Source organism: Symsagittifera roscoffensis, chromosome 6 (genome assembly GCF_963678635.1).
Source record: "Symsagittifera roscoffensis chromosome 6, txSymRosc1.1, whole genome shotgun sequence".
NCBI classification, from domain to species: domain Eukaryota; kingdom Metazoa; phylum Xenacoelomorpha; order Acoela; family Convolutidae; genus Symsagittifera; species Symsagittifera roscoffensis.
The window spans coordinates 12,638,930-12,654,088 of record NC_087067.1 but is presented as its reverse complement, the minus strand read 5'-3'; the positions used below and the strand labels follow the sequence as shown (position 1 = coordinate 12,654,088).

Here is a 15,159-nt window from a genome sequence, read left to right as displayed (position 1 = left end):
TTACACTTTCGCGGTTCGATAGGAGAGATTGCCTTCCATTTAACAATGCAAACGAATTGGACTTGATTAAGTCTGAATTACGTTCATCGACTCGTCATAGTAGACACAGAGGCGAAGCTTTGCTTCGCAAACACTAACGAGATCAGGACAAAAAGCAGCTCTAGAAAGTGCAATAAGAAAAATACAAATAGCAAAAACTCGGCTAGGTCTAGGATGCGATTTGCGACCTACTGCAATCAAGAGCTTTGAGTCTAACTCTCTAACCACTCAGCCACGCGCCCTTAACCACCGACAAACACTGGTCACGAGTAAAGCAGCTACATAAGCTAATAAATTGCCAATGCGATTCAGCAAAAGTGGCACAAGTAGGCACAATTTTGCAGGAAATAATTTGGAATATTACAAATTGAAGGCATCCACACTAATATTGCCTGTCACAAATAGCAAAGCATTAAGCCACATTATGTATAAAAAATGCATTTCAAAGAAATGCGAGATATACTGAGCTAGACAATTTCGGAAAACGAGTTTTTATTATTGTTATATTGTTTGAAACAAATAGCTTTTTTCGGTTGATTTGATGAATTGAAAACGCATCAACTGTGTTAACTTATTACTATTCGAATGTCAAAGCACATGCTATCAAAATGCTGTAAAAGTGCGCCAAAAGTAGCATTTGAAATTTAGGTTTTAAAAAATGCTTCTTAACACAGGGGCGAAGAGGGCGAAAATTTATAATTTATATGAGAATTATATGTTCACTAAATAATCTTATTTCGGCTTTTTCCTTTTCCTTTTCCACCCCACCTGCAAAATTTTACTAGTGAAATTTTGTTCACGTTATCCGAATGTTACGAAAATTGGCATGCGAACTGATAAGGCTATTACAAACATATTTGGTATTCTTGTTTAACCTTGTAAAACCCCTCGTTACACCATAAAACTGATGCTTATGTGAAGCGGGGGAAAAAAGGAAAAACAGCCCTTATTTCAGTTGAGGCAATAAAAGTAACCTAAGGTTAAGTAGGTCCAAGAGTATTAAGAACCCCGACGACTAAAAACTAACGTGACAAATTTACTTCAATTTCATATAATACGAAGCAATGGTTATGGTAATTCATTTGAAATGATTGACAAATATCAAAGAAACTGCAACAAAACTTAGCACAAACTGAATTTTACTTCTCAACCAATGCTTGAAGTAGAGTTTATAGATATCTATTCTGTCAACGGAGCTCTAAAAACGAATTCGCGAATTAACTTGTGCATATGTGACCAAATCACTTCGAGATTAAGCATTTCAACTTCTATGGCTATTGAGAATCATCTCTTTCCAATTACCCGAAATTGTTCCCAAACACAAAGGGTCTTCTGGCTTCCCTCTGACTAACTGACGTTATATCGCTTCCCACAGGTGACTGAGGTCTACATGACACGACGTCTTCATCCGGTAACATCGGTGGCTCATCATCTGGATTCAAGTAAGCACTTTGAAGAGCAGCGATTCCAAAGTTACTTTTCTGTAAGAACGTATCAAGCTTTTTGGACGCCTCGATCTCCTCTAATTTGTGAATTTCATCAACGTTTTCTTCTGGAGCTTCAAAACCATAGAAGGGTGTTTTCACTGATGTCGATGATTTAGTTTGACGGCCTGAATTTAATGATGTTTGTACATGACTAGATTTTGCTCCATCACCACCGCACCTTAGCTTTAGTTGCTCCGCTACAAACAAAAAAATATTAACATCCATTACCAACTAAAACATCTAAAGCACAAGTTCATATTTCGACCAAGATTCTTAACTTAAAAACATAGCTAAGAGATAGTTAGAAAATGTCAAGGATCTCAAGAAAATCGGAAAAAAATATTGACTTTTAAGTTTTCAAACCAGTTTGCAAAATTTGGAGAAAAAATGTATATCACCATGAATATCTTTCAAATTGAAGGGTCTTTTGAGATTAGCACATTTTTCCAACTAATAAAACAATTAGAAACAATGGATCGAAAGAAATTTTTTTATTCCATTGGTAATCTGAAAACTAAAATCCACTATTGTAACTAAATCAATTCACGAGTTTGATTATGAAATTTGAAAAAAAAAAATTTAAAACAATTTTTTATGCCTCGAAGTGGACATGTCAGAAGTAAAATGTTGCGAAAAACACGAAAAAACATCGTACGGCAAACCATTGATCGTTCGATCAGATTCGAAAAAAAAACTTTTGAAGAAAGCTCAGCCAATGTTTTATAAATGTTGTCTACAGAGCTAAATACATTAAACTATCCATAGCCAAAGACCAGCCTCTCTATCGCGCAAACAAACGTACTGCTTATGATGTTTCATAATTAACGAAGTCAATTAATGGGTACCATTTGGAAGACAAAATATTCCGAAACTACGAAAAATTTTCATCATGCGTCTTTAAACAGTCCAAAACATATTCATAATTTTTTCGGACAATCCAGCAACAATTCAACAGTCTTGAAACGATTTAACTTTCCAGTTTATTTTTGTCCAATTTTCAAATACCTAATTTAAATTGGCTTTATTAATTTTCGGTTCTTCGTTCTTTCTGGATTAAATGATTCACCCAGAATTAATCGCTGATAGTATGACTCACCAATTGCTTCGAGAACAGAAACTCCTTCAACTGAAGCATAAACTCCAAAAGCATCTCCTGGTTTCTGTGGCTGTTCCTAAAAAACAAACAAACGTCCAACGAAAAGCTGAAAAAGCTCCAATAAGGCCACCTGACTTTAATTTTGACACCCGTTTCTTTTCAGCAAACTATTTGAATGATTTTTTGAAATTGGTAATGAGACATTTTTGTTAGCAAATCATTTTAGAGTAAAATAGTACCTCATTTTTCCGCCCGGAGACACCTGAAAACGGATCTGTAGATCCAGTGGTGATCTCCCAGGCAGTTGTAAATTTATTTAAATCATTTTGTGAACTTTTGTATTTTTCTGCCTGAAAACAATTTATTATTATTAACACCCTAGTTTAATTTTTATAGTTAATCAAAGTCTATAAAATCTAAGTCTTTAGATTTGCGAGTCAAATAAAATTAATTTCTCTCGATTATGCTCAAGATTTTAAATGAGTAACAACCCGAATTTGTCATCAAGCTGGATTAACTTCAACGACTGAATACATCAACTTAAAAATCACCAAAACTTTTACAATAACTTTTTTCTAGCATAACGGTAACTTACGAAGACAATGACGTCAATTCGTTTGGCTGAAGAAAAAAAATAGACAAATCAGATTGGTTGTAAAGTTCTTACAGTTTCACTAAAAATTGTTTAAATACAATACGCGGCTTTTATAAACTTTATATCTGCATGTTTCAACGTGATTCACTTCAAAAATGATGTTACATACAACTAACTATTAAGCCAAAAGTGAAAAAATTACTCAGTTCCTACCACTATTTGAAAAAAGTACTGAAATGTACTGAAGTACTAATTGGAATTTAACAACGGTTTTCCAAAACATAGCCTTATTGACAACTGGAAAAGAGTAATGAATGCAAGGAAACTGAAAAAAAAACGACTTGTTTTTTTTTCAAAAATCTTCCACTTTTGAATTTCGAAGAAAAAATTAGATGGCTTTAAAGCTCTTTAAGTTTGTAGAACAATTAATGATGGACAATTTTTGTTAAAATTAACCCAATTTGAGAAAACTGAATCAATAGGTAAAACTTTGATTTCGCTGGGAAATCTGATAATTAATTTCCATTTTCAAAAATAAAAGTCGATCACGTTTTTCGTGACCTTTACAATTTTGCTGTTTGATAGCGGAGTTTGCCTTCCTTCTAACAATAGAAATGCACTGAAGTAAAAAAAGAAATTTTATGTCAAACCGCGAAAAATCAAAATTGAGAGTGAGCAATCTTTAAGACTTTTCCTGGAAAAAATAAACAAACAAAAATCAGCAAGACCTATATGAGAGTACTCACTACGCTCATTACTCTTAATAAAAACATGGACAGCCGGTTGCTGTGCCAGTAGCACAGAAGGTTCCGATCACAAAATAAAACAAGCATGATGTTTTTTTAGTTCGTTCGGCCATGAGCGCATCTGAACGAAAGCCAAGCAAAAAGGTACAATTGATATTAAGAGTAAAGTACGCATATTTGGCAACAAAATTTTTTTACAACATCAATCAAAAAACAAAAAAATCAAAACACTTTTGCAATTTTTTTAATGAGCAGATTTTTTCTTCTCAACTTCCTTGAGTAAAATTAAGTTTTTACGTTTTATTGACCAGCTCGCTCGCTTTATTCGCTCAAAATTAGATCAAAAAATGTGAGCCGTTTTTGGATCTACTTAACAATGGCCTCACTTTGCTATCTACTAAAGAATTACCTCCCCTATAAAAAAAAGCAGTAAATTAGCACTAAGGCGTTATTTAAAATTCGAATTTTGCTGCATTCTGATTGAATGAAAATTCGACATTTTTTATTTCTGAACAATTCCCCCCTTTTGTTGAAGGGGGTTATTGTTAAGTGTTTTTTTCACGTTAACATTTTTTCGAAACATTTTTTAGGTTTCGAATCACGACTGCGAGGGCTTCAATATATATCACTCGTCCCCTTCTGACGATTATTTGAGATATCTGAAAAAAAAACACACCCGAATACAAAAACTACACCCCAATTTCAGTGGTCGCAACAAAAATCAGAAGTACAAAAGTTTCTGTTGAAATGACGCAAATGGCGTCTCGAAATGATTTCAGAAGGATGTTATCAAATGTAGCTGAAATGTCAGATGAATCATTCGAAATACGATGAATCTGAAACCCCAACCTAAAATAGAGGACTGGTACCAACCCACTCTATGCCATAGTTCATTTCATATACATCGAGTGGTCGCAACATTCAAGGAAATTCACGACTCCCTCCTATTTCAAGAGTGGCCGGAACAAAATAAATAAAACTACATGATTAAGATGGAACAAAAAAATGCTTATTTCCAATCACTATCGGATGAATAGTCCTATTTTTATCTGATTTGCCAAGTCATACAAAATCCATCCTTGCCAATTAAATGTTTCTTCAACAACTCTTTTGTTGTTTTCCTTTCTGGTAACAACTGCTCATTCGGTATTCTAATGCCACCTGACGAGTAAGTCAGTTCAATTTTCACCACTGGCGGTAGAAGACAAAAGGCGGGTGGAATTTTGTAAACTTCGTCCATCCGGGCTATTTCCTGGTCGCCCCAATCAGCAAACATAACTGTACAAGTTTTGTTTACTGCGTCTTTGGACATGACAAACGCCCGAAAAATTGATCCTGGGTACTTTTTAGACGGGACAAGAGCCAAAGTCGGAAGAGCGAGGTCACGAAGATTAAGCCGCTCTCTTGTCTGAAACTTCTTAAGTTTTTCCGCTAATTCGTCCTAAAATCAAAATAACCAATTTACAAAATTTATGTAAATAAAACGAACAATAATAAAAGAACTTGATGTTCCGACTTTCCCTTAATTCATATCAAATAGTTTTTGGGAAAAGAAAATATTGAAAACCTATACATTTTGGACAATATCAAACTGTAAAGTTTTGAGTCGTACGAAATTAATACGACCAATTAGCTAGCATCAATTCGATTTGAAACAATTTTTCTGTGCGGGATAATTTGCCACGCATAAATAATTCGCGTTACGCTCTCAGAATTATGAATAAACTCTTAAAAGCGCGCATAATTTAGTCCAGAACATGGCAAATTTGGCAATTTTTAAAACAAATCGGAGGTGAAATATCATTTTACATTTGAACTCAAGAAGTCGATATCTTCAATCGTGTAAAAAATTTGTTGAAAATTATTATTTCGATCGTTGAAAACTTTTCTTACAAATCTCACTTGCTTTTCTTACTTTATAATTGAAGTTTAAGAGCATCAAGATTTGTCCCGACTTGGCCTAGAGGCAACGCCGTTGCCTTTGCGCCCTAACGTCAGGGTTTGAGTCCCGGTCGTACTTTATTTTTGTCAGTATGTATGCAGTTTAATATTTTCTTTTTCGATAAAAATTGAAGTGTCTGATTTTCATTTGTCTGCTCAAAATTTATCGACTTAGTTGCCTCATTAAGGACTTTGCTTGTGCTGGAAGCAATTTCATGGTAGTTGCAAGTGCAAATGTTGCTCAATATAGTTTCAGGGGGCTTGAATTTCTTAAAACTTTTATAAAAATCATTTATTGGCTCAATTTGTGTATGCTCAATGATCGTTGGCTTGGCTGCTTTATCAAGGACTTTTCTTGTTCTGCAAGCAACTTTCATGGGAGTTGCCAGTACAGGTGTTTTTCAATGTAGTTTCAGTGGGACTTGAAATTTTTTTCTTCCGACTTTCGAAGGAAACGGAATATTTATGCTCGGTGTGGTTTTTTTAGTAATTTTCACCGATCGAAATAATATTTTTCAACTGAATAAAAAAAAACCACACCGAGCATAAACATTCCGTTTTCTGGAATGAAAGCAAAATCAGTCAAGCCTTACGTATTTTGACAGCATGTTTCTAGGAGCACAGTAAATTTGATTTGGTCCTTCCAGGTGTACCAAAAATCCCTTGAATTGTTTACCCAGATCATTTTTCGGCAACAGTTCATCAAGCGCCAATTTTTTCTCCGTCGACTTCTGATTCACTTTTTTAGATTGACTGTCTTTTGCAGAGTTTTCAGGTCTTGGAGGACTGTTTACACGATTTTCCACAGGGATTTCACGGGAAACCGTTTCTTCACGCGGAACGAATTTGTTCAAAAACAGGGGAATTAAATTACACAATTTGTTCATTTCTTTCAAATCGTCTTCGAAGATGCTGTAAGTGTTTATAAACGAATCTGATGTTTGATCATGACGTTGTAGCTCGTCGTTGGCAGTTCGAAGTTTGCTCAATTTCTTTTCCAAAATGTGTTCCACGAAGTCGATCACTTTTAGTTTGGATTCTTCAACACTTCGTAGCTCTCTCTTGGCAGTACTTTTTACTCTTTCAACACCGTCCATCTTAATTTCTGAAATAAAAATTATTAAAAAATCAACCATGACAAGTTGCAAAAGTTATTAAATGATTTCGTTGAAGCTAGGAACATGTAGAAACTACTTACGATACGTAACGCTTCTTCTTTGTTATACTTTTAGCAGCGAGAAAAAATCCTCATCAAGCCTTAAGGTATCTGAGTTCTGGAGTCAACAAACGGACTATCCTCGACAGGACTGTTAAGGCCTACTGATAGCTCCTCTGCGATTCGCAGGAACTACAATTAATTAACTTGTGCTCAACTAATTCCATGTCAAAACAATAACATTAAATATTTCATTAATTAAATTAATTTAGTTCTCTTGTTAAAATTCAGCTGAAATTATACTAGAGCCTCCAAAATTTTATTTGAGATTTATTTTGAATTTTTAGCGAAAGTTACAAATCAGTTTTAAATTTTTTCCTTACAGATGAACAATTGTTCAACCTCAAAAGTATTTAACAGGTGAAATTATGATATCGATCAATCTAATACGCAACTTTCAGCCAAAAATTCATTATTCCACCATTGATTGCTCGGCCGCATATTTGCACAGAAACAGTGTAAACCTGTCTAGGAATCGGTTCGTGACTTCTTCTTTTACGTAACCCATCGATTCCAACGTATCTAAATGAGAAGGAGTGGACGATGCAAAGTGCAGATCAAAGACTAGTCTGCACTTTTTCAATGCAGGCAAAGTTTTCACTGCTGTATTGACACTGAGCAGAAAATTATCCAGCATTTTCTGTTGAAGTAACTTCGGTGAGTTGAACACAAATACGCAACACGCTTTATTTTGTTCTATGTCACCTTCGCCGTTATCAATGTTTTCTTTTTCATCCAAACTTTTGACCAGTGTAGATAACGCCGAAATATAATCATTTTCACTTTCAGGCGAATCTTCATCCTCACTTTGTGAATCGACATTCACATTTCCATCGTTATCATCAGTCGAAGGGGGCATTTCAGCGTCCGTGATTACGGTTTTCTGAGCTGTCGACGATGCCAAAGTTTCCACAGCCTTTTTAAGACTCTGTGTACTTTCATGACCTACAGATAAAGCCAAGACATCGTCCTGATGATTAATCATGACATAGCACAGCACGGGACTCTGATCAACAGCTCCTTTTAAAAGTGTCTCCACTAAAGCACTGTCGTGGAAGTCAGCCATGGTGCACATAAATTTGGCCGCTTTAGGAATGAAGTTTTGAGATAGTGGCAGAATCATGACTCCTCCGAACCAACTGTCAGGTTCCATGATGCTAGTGAGCAAGCTATTGAATTGCCCATTAATTCCAAATCGAGTGTAGAACCCGAGTCGTTTCTCTTCGGACATTGGACATGCCTCGCCTAAACAGAACAAAAACCAGTTTATCTCATAGTTTCGATGTTTTTCCTCGATGTGTTTTCTAGTTACGATGTGCACATGGCAGACAACTCAAAGGAATCTAAAAACTTATGCTAGCTGTGCACTAACATAATGCTTGAGATATAATTTTATTTTAGGGGTCCATTTTTCAGCGAAACAAGCTCAGCTAACCAAGAAGCCAATTGAAGTGACGAATCAGCATGTCCATTATAGTCCTGGTCTCGCTTAGCATTGGATAGATCTCGAACGCCACCTGGCGATTAGGACAATCCAGCAGTTTGTCAATCGCATCTATCACACTTCTCGCCTCTTCTATCAGCTTGTGACCTCTTTCAGTCCAATCACTCTCAGCTTTACCGCTGCTAGTTTCAACTAGAGACTTGGCCTCCTCAAATATCTTCTCAGCTATTGGACCAGCCTTGTGTGGAAGATAATTGAAACTGAGAATCAGTTCAATTTCCTCTGGGGTTATAGTGTAGGTTCCATCTATTTCGAAGTCCATTTCAACCTCCGTTCCAGCATCTGAGTTTTCTTGGGCCGCAACTGCAATTTGAGAAACTAGTTTTTCTTCGCAAGGCAGTTGTCGGCAAACTAAAAACAATTAAAATATGTTTAACAATCCAGTTGTTTTATATATTGAACCGCATTTTTATATATTATATATCTTCCGCACTTCAAAAGAGACGCCTACCTTCAACTGCCCATTTTTCAGCACAACTTCTGGTGATTTGATTGCTGTCAATTTCTGCTTTTTCAAATGATTTATTGAACCACAAGCTCAGCGAAAGAAATGGAATGTAATTCAGTTCAAATTGATTATTCGGGTTTGTAAGTATTCCAGAAACTTCATCAATCAGTTCAGCGTCTCTTCCGAGATACGGTCCTAGAAACACTCTTCTAGGATCGTAATCATTTGCATTTAAATTTTCCCAAATTAAGGGTTTCCGTTTAAGTATCTTTCGAACAGGCTTGATATGCTTGGCTAAAAGCTCATCCGAGATTACTCTATCACCGGTCCACAGAACGTGAAAGGCCTCGTTTAGGTCTGAACCAACAGTTTGCAGGTACTCGCTTTCCTCCAGAGTTGGAAAAGCTCTACTCGTGCAGTATTCTGTCGGACAGAACATTAAATGACAATCAGTGCCAAATTTTTTGTACATTGCATTTGACACATGCACTTGTGCCTTAGCCAACGAAGTGAACTGCTTATGATCTAAGGAACAATGGAAATGAGTATCAATATCATCGAACAGCAAGGCAAAGTCTCTGCATCCAATGTCATAAACTTGTTTCAACTTTTGTTCCAATAATTCAATTTCTTGATCCGAACTATAAATCATATCCAGGCCGGGAGAAATAGCGTATACAAAGGCAATATTTTGTGCCGAGGCAGCGCTAATGAGTTCTTTGAGGTAAAAGATTTCAATTTCGTCATGCAGCTCGCGCCACAACCGTCTATGCTTTGCTTCATCTTTAGGGGCATACATGAAATACTTGAAGCCAAAATCTTTTTCCCTATTGAACAATCTTTTACGCTGCTCGAACGTCCATGGCTTCCCATAGAAGCCTTCAATTACTCCCAATAAAAATTTATCTGACATTTAACGCCTGAAAATGAATCAATCGGAACAAAAATACCCAATATTGCGCATAGGAAACAACTTTTTCTTAAAATCCGATCAAGCAAACAGATTTTTGCTTCGCATTGGTGATAACGGTACTACTATGATAGTGGTTTCTCGTAAAAGCAACTATGATAGATAGGTCGTGCAAGCATTATGCATGCTATAATTTCGAAAACTACTTTGCGAATAATTTATTCATTTCAAAAATCGCGCGAAATATAATGATTCAAGCTCAAATTAAACTCAGTTTTGACGTTTTTTTTTTTGCATTTTCCACCTTAAAATGGTGAGGGGGGGGGGGAAGTTTTACGAAGTAAAACATAAAATTTGTTTCAAAATATACTGCGAAATCTTTCAAAAGGACGAGATCATAAATTTTAAACGATTTCAGAGCTCTAGATACCTTATTCTCAAGCGACCTTGTTATTTTCAAGGGACCACTCTATCATAGTAGTACCGTGAAATCGAAAAAAAAACCGTGCCAAACCATTTGTTAAACCAGTGTCAAGCCACTGATTAAATAGTGTCTTTTAAGGTTTGATATAAGAGCAGCCAGGATGATCATTGTCGCGAGTTCACTATTTGGAGCTCACTAGTAAATGGAGTCTATACTGGAGAAAAGAAACGCAACTAAACAATTTTCAAAACTCAATACAATTCCTTATGAAACCTTGTAATCATAAACTCATTTCATTTCTTGTGTGAAATAAAACCTTTGAACCATGTTTTACTTCACATATATTATCAAAACAAAATTCAATGCCGTTTGTTTCATAGTCACTGATAATGTAGTCGATATGAGTTTAGTTGAGGAACTAATTCTGGTCTCATCGTTTGGACAAAAAACCTTCAACCCATATGGAATAATTATAGAATCTAAATTTTCTTTTTCTTTGCTATCCAGATAATTTATGTTATAATCACCCAGAAGCGTAATTTTATTAGAAACTGAAAAGCCTCCGAAATCCAATATGCATTTTCAGTTTCTAATAAAATTACGCTTCTGGGTGATTATAACATAAATTATCTGGATAGCAAAGAAAAAGAAAATTTAGATTCTATAATTATTCCATATGGGTTGAAGGTTTTTTGTCCAAACGATGAGACCAGAATTAGTTCCTCAACTAAAACTCATATCGACTACATTATCGGTGACTATGAAGAAAAACGGCATTGAATTTTGTTTTGATACACCTTATAAAACCGACCATTTTGCTTCATTTATTTTGACGGACATAAAATGCGGCAAAAGTTTACCGAGGATGATTTCGACTTTCAATAAAAAAAAATTATCAGAAAAATGATTTTTGCAATACACTCTCCGCTCTTCCTTGGTATCTCTTATATCAATGTACAGACGCACAAATTATGTTCTCGACGATGATTTATTTAATTTCTAGTGCCCTTCAGCTTCAGCAACATGCTCCTATCGAAAAAAAATTTGTTCGTAATTTTAAACCAAAAAATGTATTGAAAACGGAATGGTTCGATTCAGAACGTCAGCAATTGTTGAATAAGAAACAGAATTCACTCAAATCATATCGCAGTCAATGTGGCATTCGACCAGAATGGCCAAAATGCAATTTGTGCTGACTTCGAATTTTTAGCAGTAAGCCTTCCGGATTTGTGGTTATTAAGAACTAAGAACGTTATTGGAACGATTGGCCAAACGGTGAGGGCTGGAACATTCTAGTATTTTTAAATTTCAAAATTTCGAATTATGACGTCATATTTCTCAGAAACGCCAGAAACGGCTATTTTGGCAAAAACGAGAAAGAAGAACACAAGAGAACAACATTAGCTGCGCTAGCAACAACAACGAAATTGAGATCGGAAAACAACAACGAGTTACAGAGTAACAGAAGAACACTCCGAGTTGCAACTATTGTGCTGCTACAACAATAGTTGCAAGGCCGTTGCGAACAACGGTGAAGGGTGAGAGACGGCCTTCCGGATTGGGAGAAAATCAGGATTAGCGAGCTTGATCCAGCGGATTCATCAATCCGGAAGGGTAAAGGAACTGAAACTTTTATCCTGTTGCATAAACTTTTAGCTTCCTGTCATGTCCTGACTTGAATTTAATTAATATCTGGATTCATTTTGATAGGGATGAGAAGCTAGGAGTTGGGGGAAAGGGTTAATCCATCTTCGATGGAGATGATGATTTTTATCTACTGAACAAAAACAATAGTAATATAATGAGTAGTAGCCCTGTTTTTAGGATTGACCTCGTGGTCTGGGGATACTGAGACCCAGCCATGAGCTCACTATTTCTGCATGTAATCTAGTTAATTTGAGTGTTTTGACCGAAGCCGAAAGCAGTAACGTTTTTGTCGACCCGATGTTGCAAAAGACCACCGAAAAGTACTGGCTTGGTAGAGACGGTGAAAAGCAGGCAAAGCTCTGTTTAGACGTTAGCCAGTCGTCTCAAGACTTAGTTTTGTTTTCCGTCGATATGTATCTTCCGGGCGAATGTTACATACATGTTTTTATGGCGCTCCTGGGTGTTATTCTTTTTAACATCATGACCGGCAGAACCGTTAACGAGCACTCCGCGCCGAGCGAATGCTCACATTAACGCCCTTAATAGGCCTAAACCGCCGGGCGGAAGGGTAGTTCGGAACGCGGAAGCCTTCCGGATTACCGTGAATAGTTTTTTAACCTAGTTAAGACCGAAAATTCACGAACCAGGAAGGGTGGGGGGAATCGCAAACCCCTCATCCCCTGAGTGGTTTGTGACCAAAAACACTTAAAGGTATAAGTAAAACCAAACAAAAAGTAGTATAGTACCCAAGAAAAACAAAAAACATAAAAAATTGCCGAAAAAACCAAAAACAGTAAAAAAGTGAAAAATCAGTAGAAGTCATCCCCCCAGACAAGATGTGATCCAACCCCCCCGTTTGTTGTTGATAGATATATTGTTGTTACAGGCATTTATATCAGTCAGGATCGTTACGATCAGTTTTGTAGCCGTTTGTGAGGCTTGTACTGTAGGGTTAAGTTGCGGAAAAAGTTAGGCGGAACCTATAAGAGAGAAAAATTTTTGAGTTTAGAAAAAAGACGTTTTGGTTAATAACTTTGGAACTACTGGGCATATCGAGTTTATCTTGGTACCAATAGATCAGAAATTAGCTGAGCTTACTGATAGGGACAAAAGTTTTTCGGAAAAGGAAGCGTGAAAATTTTTTGAGATTGTTTTTAGCAAATTCCTCAATTTGGAAGGGTACACCCTTCACGTTTTATAAATTTCTTCTAGAAAAGCCCTTATAACCCTACTAAAAGGTGATAGCGGTTGAATAAAGTAACTTTAGGCTGTTCTAGACGAAAAAGGAAGGCTAAAGGCACAGCAAAACCTTAATCGAGCCGAAGTTAGGCGAGCGATAGGACCCTTCACCGTTAGTGTGAATTGTGAAATAAGAGGCTTAACTTCAATCCGGAAGGGTCTAGCAGAGTAGCACATACCCTTCCTAGTTAATTGAAAGAGCAAAATTGCATCGGAGAACGTATCCGGAGGGGTATAGGTTGAAAGAATGTAAACTCCGAAAAGTTACTTTTACAAAACCGGAGGGCTCCCAATCCGGAGGGGTCAAAGATTTTTCAAGTTAGGAGGGGTCCGAATCCGGAGGGGTCTTATAGTTGCTAATTCGGAGGGGTCCAAATCCGGAGGGGTCTTATATTAACCAACTCAGAGGGGTCCCAATCCGGAAGGGTCTAGATTTTGTTAGTCCGGAAGGGTCCTATTTGTGCCAATCCGGAGGGGTATTTTTTTTATTTAAGGACTTAGGTAGACGAAAGAAAGACTAAAAAGTGAGAGGTATTAGGTTATTAGCACACAGGCTAGCTATCAGTGACTGCACTGGTAACTTGCCTTTCAATAAGAACCAGACTAATACAAAACAGGTCCGAACTCGGATATTCGCGACACTAAGTCTAAATTAAAAAGAGCGTGATTCATTGGTGTGGATTGAAACATAATACGTTTTTGGGAAAAGTGACTGCCCTGAGGATTTTAGTAGGTCTAGCTCGGGCAGTCCGAAGGCAGATAGGTAACACAGTACTCGGTGGGTGCAATAGACGCCCACTTGAGAAAATTACTGCCTTCAAAGTTTTGTCTGTTTGGTACAGCACCGAGCAGGGAAAACTTTTTCTTTAAAAGACAGGTTCGACTATTGTACTGCGACCGACTAAGAGTACATTACACATACGTTTTTTTCATAGAGGTATTCATAGTTTGACATTAAATGAATATATTTTGTTTTTTTTTATTTTAAATCAACATAAACTGTGCTTAATTGGGTAGTGAGTACACTATCTTTTAAATTGACTGATAACATCATATTGTGATATTTTTCAAATCTTACCACCGATATTCGGTTAGTGTGAATAAATTTTATACAAACTGTACTCTGACAACATACAGGAATTCGTGGTCACTATTTAATAGAATCTGGTGAAATTTATTGTGTTGTGTCATTATTATTGTTAATAAAACTATAAGGTCTCTAGCAATTGAGTCAAGAATAGGCATTGGAAAGTGACAACCAGAGAATGAGTCTAGACAAGTCAAGGATACCAAAACGAGGTAATAGCTCTAGGAAATTCATACCTGAAAAGCAAAGAAAAACGATGACCGATCCTTTTGTGGATTGGATCAAGCGATCCCGGTCTGACAAAAGGGGGACGGTTTCAGGCAGAATGGTTGAAACGAGAAGTCAGAAGACCTCGGAAGAACGAAAAGAACTGTTAGAAGTGGAGTTCAATATGGACCATACCACGAACGACAACCAGGAAGTAAATGGACTGGAAGGGAGAGGAGAAGGCTGGCGAGTGAATCTACTCCGGTAGAACAAGGCCACGATTTTGCCACTTCCACCGGGACATTGGATCGGGAAGAGATGTCGGAACTGTCCGACATCTCAACTGAAGTAGCGGCAACTAGAAGATCTCCGACAGACAACACTATGATGGCAAGCGGAACTGGGAAACAAACAACGTCATCATCGTTCTCAGAAAGAATGAAGAACACCTTTGGAAACATCTTTCCATTCAGCATGGGAGGAGGAGCAGGAAACGATGGTGAGTCCCAGGAGGAAGAGGATGAAGAGGAGCAAGGGGACTTTGGATCTCAAGTCAGCCTCAATAGTTCGATC

At 36.9% G+C, this 15,159-nt stretch overlaps 3 protein-coding genes across 4 annotated transcripts in view; all 3 read right to left on the bottom strand.

Annotated features, from left to right (window-relative positions):
* The window catches only part of LOC134848245 (surfeit locus protein 4-like), a 284,837-nt gene that overhangs the window by 18,216 nt on the left and 251,462 nt on the right, over positions 1 to 15,159 (bottom strand). The gene's annotated exons all lie outside the window — the stretch shown is intronic.
* Positions 1,068 to 7,026, bottom strand: LOC134848058 (uncharacterized). Of its 2 annotated transcripts, none has more exons than XM_063865393.1 (5): positions 6,498 to 7,026; positions 5,032 to 5,404; positions 3,218 to 3,243; positions 2,623 to 2,698; positions 1,068 to 1,723 (listed from the first exon to the last, which is right to left on the bottom strand). In XM_063865393.1, exons 1-5 carry the CDS (start codon positions 6,999 to 7,001, stop codon positions 1,338 to 1,340), a joined length of 1,365 nt encoding a protein of 454 aa, XP_063721463.1. In that variant the 5' UTR covers positions 7,002 to 7,026; the 3' UTR covers positions 1,068 to 1,337. The 2 variants fall into 2 exon arrangements, with proteins under 2 accessions (XP_063721463.1, XP_063721464.1); XM_063865394.1 differs by having other exon boundaries at positions 5,047 to 5,404.
* On the bottom strand, positions 7,341 to 10,013 carry LOC134848462 (uncharacterized). The gene is made up of 3 exons (XM_063865929.1): positions 9,076 to 10,013; positions 8,556 to 8,975; positions 7,341 to 8,365 (listed from the first exon to the last, which is right to left on the bottom strand). The coding sequence occupies exons 1-3, from the start codon at positions 9,983 to 9,985 to the stop codon at positions 7,533 to 7,535; spliced, it is 2,163 nt and encodes a 720-aa protein (XP_063721999.1). The 5' UTR covers positions 9,986 to 10,013; the 3' UTR covers positions 7,341 to 7,532.

Excerpts from the sequence above, each read along its gene's own strand:
- LOC134848058 (XM_063865393.1), bottom strand. The coding sequence starts at position 7,001 with ATGGACGGTGTTGAAAGAGTAAAAAGTACTGCCAAGAGAGAGCTACGA. Across the intron at positions 5,405-6,497 it reads GAAACATGCTGTCAAAATAC|GACGAATTAGCGGAAAAACT; the intron begins GTAAGGCTTGAC and ends TTTTGATTTTAG. Across the intron at positions 3,244-5,031 it reads AATTGGCAAGGATGGATTTT|CCAAACGAATTGACGTCATT; the intron begins GTATGACTTGGC and ends TTTTTTCTTCAG.
- LOC134848462 (XM_063865929.1), bottom strand. The coding sequence starts at position 9,985 with ATGTCAGATAAATTTTTATTGGGAGTAATTGAAGGCTTCTATGGGAAG. Across the intron at positions 8,976-9,075 it reads TGAAAAATGGGCAGTTGAAG|TTTGCCGACAACTGCCTTGC; the intron begins GTAGGCGTCTCT and ends AATTGTTTTTAG. Across the intron at positions 8,366-8,555 it reads TCACTTCAATTGGCTTCTTG|GCGAGGCATGTCCAATGTCC; the intron begins GTTAGCTGAGCT and ends TGTTCTGTTTAG.